This window comes from Cyprinus carpio, chromosome B13 (assembly GCF_018340385.1).
Source record: "Cyprinus carpio isolate SPL01 chromosome B13, ASM1834038v1, whole genome shotgun sequence".
NCBI classification, from domain to species: Eukaryota; Metazoa; Chordata; class Actinopteri; order Cypriniformes; family Cyprinidae; genus Cyprinus; species Cyprinus carpio.
Genome location: NC_056609.1, coordinates 3,994,623 through 4,004,294, shown reverse-complemented (window position 1 = coordinate 4,004,294; position 9,672 = coordinate 3,994,623). Strand labels below are relative to the sequence as shown.

The 9,672-nt window shown below is 36.7% G+C and overlaps 1 protein-coding gene across 1 annotated transcript in view; it reads right to left on the bottom strand.

Moving 5' to 3' along the window:
• The window catches only part of LOC109093671 (WD repeat-containing protein 11-like), an 18,225-nt gene extending 8,762 nt beyond the window's left edge, over window positions 1-9,463 (bottom strand). The window contains exons 1-4 of the mRNA XM_042737627.1: window positions 9,382-9,463; window positions 8,603-8,711; window positions 6,628-6,690; window positions 6,274-6,341 (exon numbers count right to left, since the gene is read on the bottom strand). Coding sequence (XP_042593561.1) covers window positions 6,274-6,341; window positions 6,628-6,690; window positions 8,603-8,711; window positions 9,382-9,463 — 322 coding nt within the window. The remainder of the gene's footprint in view (window positions 1-6,273; window positions 6,342-6,627; window positions 6,691-8,602; window positions 8,712-9,381) is intronic.
• Between the last annotated feature and the right edge of the window lie 209 nt (window positions 9,464-9,672).

The window sequence follows — 9,672 nt, the reverse complement described above, 5'->3', positions numbered from 1 at the left end:
GCATTTGAAAAAAATGACACACTTCCTGCTGCCAGTTGGTGGCGCTATAATTTTGAATCTACTAGTGACATATATGCGCTCGGCATCATACAACGAACAAATTAATGAAAGTTTAAGTAAAATCAGGAAAATGTATGTGGATGTTATTAGACACTTCCTGTTGCTCATTTCTCGCCACAAAATTTTCAACGCCCGCACGAGGGCAAACCCATTCCGAGATATCAAAAATCCCCTGGCCATTTGCATCCCCAATGTATTGAGATCATGTTGACCAAGTTTGGTGGCATCGGGTTAAAAAACCTATGACAAGTATATCAATTCCAGGGCATGCGCTTTTACATAGCTTAAATAGCTGACTTCCTGTTGGGTGGAGCCTAGGCATGCAATACGAATGTGTGCGGCACAATGAGATCATATATGTCTGGAGTTTCATAGAATAGTGCAAGTATGTTTGAAAAATATACATCAACATTTCTGACTGTGTTCCAGGGGGCGCTGTAGAGGCCCCTGTGCCACGCCCGGGTCTCATCACTCTGCAGCCTCCTAAATGGCCACGAGATTCTAAGGCGGTGCAAAATTTCAAGGTTTTGTGAGCATGTTAAGGGCCCCAAAAGCCCCCAAAACTTTGACGAAAAATAAGAATAACTAAACCAGAAATAGCCAAATTCCTGTTGAGCGGAAACCTATGACATGCATTACGAAAAGTTGTTTGGCTTGATGAGATCTTATATGTGTACCGAGTTTCATATACGTCTACGTGCAGTATTGTATGATATACGGGCCCTCCAGTATTCAAGGGCGGCGCTGTAGAGCCCTTGTGCCACGCCATGTATCAGTCTCTGCCCGGACCCTATGGCCGCAGGTTTCCAATGTGTGTGCCAATTTTCAAGAGTTTTCGATGTAGTGTTAAGGGCCCCAAAAGCCCGACCAGTTGAGATAATAATTTCACAAAAACTACCTTTTTGAATTTTTTTAAGTATTACGTTATTATTACCTATTTAAAAAAATATCTATCTATCCATCCATCCATCAACACAAAAGTTACATGATAATTCTGTAGTAATGACTGAAATTATTGTAACTTTTTTGAGGGGTTTGTAAAAAAATGTTGGATAGTAGTTATTCAGGTGTCCTTCTAAAGGAATTACTCATTTTTAGGGATCCGCATTCTAAAGTGAAAATCATAACTCACTAGTAATTACTGAAATTATTGTGAACTTTTGAGGTTTTTGTACGGTTCTTTTTAGTAATTAATTTTGCTCTAATTTGGTAACACTTAAATCATTAGTGGGTTAGTTGTGATCTTCACTTAAGAATACTGGTCCAATAAATTAGTAATTTCTTCAGATGGATGTAGTACACGTAAGTCATTACTATCCAAAACCTTACATATATATCAAAAGCTTGCATTGACATCAGACAATATTAGGGGAGTTGTCATGCTTTTCACTTTAATATGCTGATCTAATCAGGTATGTAATGATATTATTCAATCAATATGTGATATTGCATAGCAAATATATCTTCTTGTTTCGATTGCGATTATCAGCATGGTCAACTTACATGACTAATATTTTGAATGATGATTTTAGGCTTACGACCAATGATAAGTGTAGTTGTTTAGGAAAAAATATGTTAAACTTCTTATTTCTAAACATATAAGGTCTTTAAAAGTTGTGTGTGTTTTTAAAATAGGTGTGGACATTATCTTTGGCATAGTAGCTGTCAAATGAAAACCGAAAGCATTATATGGTCTTAATCTCTTCATTAAGTGCTGTTTTCGCGCTGCGTGATCAAAGCGATTGAGGCGATCAGCTCATGATCTGGTGTTTCAGTGCCGTCAGAACGGCTCTGTTCAACAGTGTATTGAATGAATGCAGTGTGAACTCATTTATTGCATTGTGCTGTGAGCTTAGCGCACATTTGGAATATGCAACAGGCCACCAGTTTTTATGCTTTATTTTCATGGCAGATGATTACAGCATGTCCACTAGATTGTATGTAGTGAGAAGCGTTTCTGTAAGCATGGTTTTCACTGAAGCTGGAGTTTTCCTTCAAAATAAAAGCTCGGACTGCCGTGTCCGTTCAAAATAAAAGCATAATAAAGGGCAGTAAAAAAAGTTTACCGTTCACAAAAAAGGCCTGCCCTTCCTTATGTTACTGTTGCTGTTATCCCCCAACTAAAAAACTATGTCCGCTTTTCTTTTTACAACTCACTACACATCATGTTTGCTCTCACAGCAGTGAAAAATACATCGCAGAGCAAAGAAATCTGACAAACACTGACTGATCAGACAAGCAGGCAGAGCGAGTTTTTTGCTACTTCTGGTTATTATGGTATTCTAAACAAGGTCGGTCAGGACTCTCAGCTTTTAAAATTCTGTCATTTTGAAAGAATGTGTGTCGAGGAGAGATTGCTTACAACTTAATTTTACACATGCAATTGTATCAGACAACATTTTGGTATAAAAACCTTTATAAAACATTCTCTGATCAGTTTCGTTTTACTACATTTAACCTACATCTTTACTACCTGTGTTGCCACCCAATTCCTGATTCTGCTCTGTTTCAAATAGTTTGCCCCATGTATCAACCACCTTTACTGTATTTTGCTGAGCAGTCGTTTGGGTGGCTCGCGAATGTATCAGATCTCATGTAGCGATGCTAGCATGCCATCCTTCAAACAATCTTACCTTGTAAAGAAATGTTATTGCTTCTCCCAAAGTTCTGTCTGTGGTGATAGAATTTTATACCTAAAGACAAAAAAATGGGACTACAAAAACAGATACTGTTAGGGACCTTCCGCTGGAGAGCCAGCACGACTGGCCGTGACTGTTCACTACTTCCCATACCTGCAGTACTTTTTTTTTTTTTTGTTTTAGCAAAATGAGATTTGAGACAAATTATAAATTAATTTTTAAAAGGTGTCCTTTTATTATTTCTTAGAGGACAAAATTGCTGTGCATATTTCTTTGTAAAACTGAAATGTCACCCCTAAGAATAAAGTAAAAAAATAAAAAAAAATAATAATAATAAAAAAAAAAAAAAAAAAAAAAAAAAAAAAACCCATAACACAAAAACTCTTCCTATAAAACAAATGCTTTGCCTGTGCTCTATTTAAAATCAGAGGGCAACCACTGCATTTGGATGGGCTAAATACATGTTATTTAGATTGTATAATTTCAAAATTTAATGCAAAAAACAGAATGGTATTGATTTAGCTTTGTGAATGAGACGAAATGTCACTCTTCTTGACAGCAGGAATAAAGGGGCACTCTCGACAAGCTAAGGTGGCACTTATGGAACAGCAGGTATTGGGATAGGCTGCCCCTTTAAGACCCAATATAATTATGCAGGAGATTTCTTTCTCCACTGTTTATGTTCACTTAAAGACATAACAAGACTGTTTCGAGAATACTTGTAGAGGACAGTTATTTTGAAATACAGTGTTAGTTTTGTGTATGTGTTCATTCAGAAGCAAGGAATACAGAAGAGGAATCGATTCTGTGTATGTGCATTGTCTGTAACATCTCTCTGTGCGTGCAGTGAAATCTGATAGTGAGCGTGAATAGTTTTAAAAAAAATGCTTGAAAGTTTGGTGATGGGTGTCGTGATGAATTTTGGTATCCCAACTGGAAAACACAATAGCCCTGGGTGACCTCGAGCCCTGCTCTGTAAGAGACGACCTCATGCATTATATATAGCAGCGTAGTGGTTGGATCTTAAAAGGTTCAGTCTCAAGAATAATACTGAAAAAAAACTTTGGAAAAACTGAGTGCCGTAGACGTACTCTCCAGCCACGGCAGCCAATCAACACTCCAGATTAACGCATATACCAGTACTTTCTGTGACATCTGGCTCAACCGGAAAAACAAAATTGCTTTTTCCTCTATTAAAAAAAAATAAAAAAAAATTAGTGCTAAACTTGTTTCCACTGATGTTGCAACCTGTTCATATATGTTACATCTAAAAAATGTGTTTTTAGGGTTTCATGACATGAACTGTCAGCAGCTCATCCTGGAAGAAAGAAAGAGTTTTGAAGAATAGCACATAGGATGTCATGGCAAATGTCCAGGTGGCTGCTCTGAGGGGCCCTCTCAGCTGGTGTTTGCCTTCTGGGACAGATCGTTGGGCTGGCAAGCTCTGGGCAAAAGGACTGGAGTAATGAGCAGCCAACCAGTCAAAACTGAAGGTCTGATTCATCACCAAACAGCCTAATAAAAAAAATAATAAAATTGAGGCTTTTCCTGCTTGGTTCAAAAGAGTAAGAAGCTATTATACATACATTCCCCCCCCCCACATATTTGACACTGATTAAAAAAATGGAAGCATGTTGACTGTGGAAAAAAAAAAAAAAAATTAAATACTTTAAATAATACACACCACTCTTACTGGTAGCCAAAAACATTGTTACATTCCATTAATTTAAGATAACAAGCAGTATGATATTTTAAGTGAAGCTGTTTAGTATAAAAGCACTGGGATGCTGCACTGTTTGTATCACTCCTTGCCTGTATTCACAGCATTCTAGACAGGCTATCTATATCTTGCCATGTAAAATGCAATGCTTGATCTTGCAAGGAATGTTTGATCTTGCATGATCTTGCATCTGTCCACTCTAGTCTATGTGAAATCATGAAAATATTAAAGGAAGTAGGCAAGTGTAAGGAAGGAAGGAATGAAGGAAGGAAGGGAGGGAGGGAGGTTACAGACGAACAAACAAAGTCTAAACACAAAAAACAATGAACCTCATTAAGGTCCACAAAACTGCTATCAGATTATCTTTATATAAAAATTAGTAAAAATAAAAACAATAAATAAAAAAAATAAGTATTGAAAATCTGGATCTATATATTACATGGTTGAAGGTTTAGCTCTGTTTTGCAGAGTCTAGGGTAAATAAATAGAGTTCTTTAAAATTAAGTGTTCTTAGGTGTTCAATTGTTCAAACAAGAAAATTTAATCTATCAAATAGCATTAGATTTTTCTTCTTTGCCTGAGACAGAAAACTTCTTGAAGAAGTTTTAATTTTATTCAGATCTGGACTGGAGGGTGACAGACAGACGGGCCTTCAGATATTTTATTCACAGTATTCTATAGTACTGTGTTAAATGATATTTGATTAGCCTTGCTTTTTCAATAGTCTTTATTCTTATAAAAATACACAATATTGCTTTAACAACACTCATGTCTGATCAGCTATCACGATTGTGAGTTTATTGCCTTCATGTTTGATCTCTGGTTGGCATGCTAGAAAACCCTTGGAATAGAGAGAGAAGTGGAGTTATAATTTGCTGCTCATGACACCCGACTACTTCGCAAAACTACCACCAGAGTTGTGTGCAGACCTCTGTTTATATTATCAGTCTGACTCTGTGTATACATTACAGCTTTCTAATACCGCATTTTTCAACCGGGCTGGTGTTGGAGTCAGAGCCCAATTGGGAACTGAGCTGTGCTTTTCCCCTCAAAAAAATCTTGGTCTAGTCCCACATCCTGGCTCCAAACTTGCCCTGAAACCTTGCTGGTCTCGAACAATTGAACCTATGACATGAGTAAGTGGAGTTTCCACTACAGACCACAGTTTAAAGAGGCACCATTTTTAAAAAGCCGCCACCGTTTAGGTAAATTAAAATAAACAACAACAATTAAATGTGTTTGTTCAGCAGTGGTCGGTAGAAGAGACCAACACTCTCCTTCTGCAAGAGATAACAAGTGATTCTGGTCATATGTTGGTGACGTAGATGGTTCTGCTCCCTGCCAGTGTAAATGCAAGCAAGTTCTGAACGATTGCCCACACTTGGCCGAGCACCGGGTCCAGCTCCAGCAGTCTACACGGTGCCAGAGCTGTCTCACAGATTAAGTGTGAGACTGAAAAAACATCCACCTCAAAAAGAGCTAAAGTACAACCTGTCTGGATTGTGAAAGCTTCGAACATTTAGGTCAGTGTGTGACTTTCCATTACAGTTCCAGAAATACGAACCAAATGAAAATGACCCCTTTTATAACATAAGTTATGTGTTTTTCATAACAAAATTATGTGTCTCTATGATTTATGGTTTTTGTGGTACTGACAACTTTTAGGGATCAGAAAAATGTAAAGAAAAAGAAAACATAAAATCTTAAATACAATAGGGTTCCAGGATCAAAGGTACTGTGACCCCTAAAATAGGAATAATTACAAACAAATACAAGAAGGTTCTAACACTGAAAATTAATCAAAATGCATTCTCAATTAAAAACTGTGCACAACCCTGCTGTACTGACACTTACCGAGACACAAGGAGGCAGAGCGTTGTAGCAAGTTCAGATTTGGACCCTGGAGAACGCTTTTGATGTCACTAAGTGGGAAGAAAATAATGAATGCTCCAGTGTAAAAAAACAAAAACAAAAAAAATTCCTTACTAAACCTCATTAACAAAAATGATTAAAAATATTGTGAGACAGGGCAACATGCTCTTTAGCATAAAAGCATAATGTGAGCCATTTGAGGATAATTTTGTCTTAGCTTTTATTTACAGGTAGCTACTTCTTTGGGAAGTGAAATAATTTTCCATGAATAAACATACTTGAATTACAGAATAATTGTAAAAACAGTTCTCTGCTCTAGTCTGGGAGTATACATACTTAGAAAGAGAGTTGAGCTGTTCCTGGATCAGTCCCTTGATTTCATCTTTTTCTTTGTAGTCTCTAAGGATGGAACCACAAAATAGAAGTCACCAGTATATCTTTTGTCAGTTCAATTGTACAATGTTAAGGGTTGCCCACACGGTAGGCACACATGGCGGTACTAGGCATTTTGGTTGACTACCTACTGTAAGTGTGATAGGAATAGATAAAATAGAATTCACTAACTTGACAAAAACTAAGATAAAACTGATGCTTGTGTTCTGCAAGTAAATGATGCATTATAGCGCCATCCCAAAAAGGCACAAAATCACTTTCACAGACAGACTTTTACCATTTACTGTTCCCTCCTGGTGGAATGTCCTACCCAACTCAATCTCAATCCTAAAATGGTCCTAAAGACTAAAGACTTTCAATAAGGTTAAGCTCAGGATTCTGTTGTGGCCAATTCATACAAGAAAATGATTTCTCATGCACACTGAACCACTATTTCACAAATTGAGCCGGGTGGATCTTGGTATTGTCATCCTGGAATTCAGACATGGGTACGTTTGAGAAGTAAAAAAATCTACACAGGCGCATCAGTTAATGTTAAATGAACTGTTGCAAAACAATGTAAGAAACAAGTTAATCACTGCAGTGATCAGGGCTCAAGAGATGGGGCAAATTTAATGATATTTTGCCCTCTTCAAACCATGACAGGCCACCATAAGACATAAGCTGACAAGACATTAGAGTGAGAAAAATGAGTGAATTTTCATTTTTGGCCAGGTCATTATTTTATATCTAAACTGTAGACTTCTAAAATCTCATTTTCATCGATTGATTGAAGATTACGTTATAATTAATTAAAATATTTTGTCTTTGCACAGTCATGCCTGCTTCATATCACTAAAAGGACAAACAAACTGGACCCTTTGCAAAAACCCATCATCCCCCTTAGTTACTGTTGCTATGTCTGACAAGTCATGCCGTTTTTGCTCACACTACACATGTTCTCATGCAGTAAAAAAATACATTGTGGAACTAAGAGGAAAACTGAACAACATGCCGAGAGACAGAACAGAGCAGGTTACTTCCGGTATATGAAGCAAGGTCTCAGCTTTCAACTATTTTGTCAGTTTTTAGAAATTTAAATAATAAATACCAATTTGTGGCTCTTTAGATCGTTGCAGACCCCAGCGCAGTTCAAGTGGCACGTGAACCGATCATCTTTTCATATTTACACGAAAATCACGAATAAACATGAATCAGAACATCTTTTATTTCAACTGCGGGTACAGATGTCAATACACACAATTTTTTCAAGGTTTAAGTCTGCTTAATTCATGTCGAACATATCATATTTATGAGCTAAATGCACATGAATGCCATCACAAAGTCATAAAGTGTTTAAACTCAAATAAATACTCAGTGCTCCTGTAGCTCAAGTGGTAGAGCATTGCGTTAACAAGCGCAAGGTTGGGGGTTCGATTCCCCGGGAACACATGATAGGTAAAAATTGATAGCCTGGAAAGCACTGTAAGTCGCTTTGATAAAAGCGTCTGCTAAATGCATAAATTAATTTAATTTAATTTTAATTTAAATATAAACAACATATTATTCAATGAATGATTTATATATTAAAATTGCTCAAGCAAGTGGCAAACAAAATTTAAACCAGCATACAGAATAGCTACTTTTCTTACGTTAAAAGTAGGCTATCACAAACATTTTAAATTAAAAACTTTACCACTGACAGAAACACAGTCAGCTCTCTGCCTTTTCTTTTTGCATTTTAAAATTATTGTACTTGCATTTGTACTTATTTACAAGCAAACAGAGTAGGTGTGTGAAATAGGAATAAGGTCAGATTTTTTTCATTGATACCAGCAAAGACATAAACTATCACAACAGACTTGAGTAAAATGTGCTGTGCTTTTGACTTTTGAATCTGAAATTAAAGATGTGACAAAATAATGAAGCTGTCACATACACATGAGTGATGTCCATGGTGAATGTATCAGACCATGGCTGCAGTAGCAGAAAGGCCTTCAGTGTGAGAGCAGCACGTGGCAGTAGAAGATAGGGACACCATACTGGATCTGAAACAGAGAACAGAGACAGGAAAATACATACACCATAAACATCTACTGTACACCACCAAGCCTGACATGGTGGAAGGACTCACTACAGATATATCATTGGAAAGAAAAAATAATAATCACATGTAAAGTCAAGGCATACTGTGTATGCACATACAAATATGTGGATGAATACAGCCCTCAACACATTTATCACATATCCAAATGGGGAATTCCATTAACTTCTACAGTTCTTAATTTAAACTAGGAATACATCTGTCAGAATGAAAATGATTGGCCAAAACCAAGTATTCAGGACAGACTGGACAAAAAAAAAAAAAAAAGAAAAGAAAAAAAAGAAAAGATATTTGTCTTTCTCTTTGAGAGACTAACTACACAAGATCACATTAACTGTGGACAACCTCTTCCATCAATATATCACCCATCACCATTTACATTTAGAATTAGATTTAATTAAACCTTTTTCATGTGCACACTGCTTGAATGCTAAAATAATGGTTTCTGATCACTTGAATGTATATTTTTATCTGCATTTTAAACAAAAAAATTCCATTCTTAATTTAAACTAATTATAACTGTTGTACACAAACCCTGAAACACAACATTTGGCATTTATTAGGGGGTGTTTACACAACACAGCTTTTAAACTAAAAACCTTTTAAAGACTCACCTGTCAGGTCCCTGCTCATCCATTCTATAACTGGCAATGACTTCATGGCCATCTCCAGCACTCTCACGCAGCCATTATTCATCTGATGCCAGTAAATACTTTATCTGACGTACACCAGTCAATATCCAGAATCCTATAATTCACATTCCGCCCCACTCTGATGCTGCTCACCATCTGCACCGTGTAGAAGTATGTGGACAGTATAATCTTTGAAGGATTCAGTGAAGTCAGGATAAATACATTAAGATTAATCCTTAAAACTAGTGACAGTAACAAACTTTTCCATTGAAA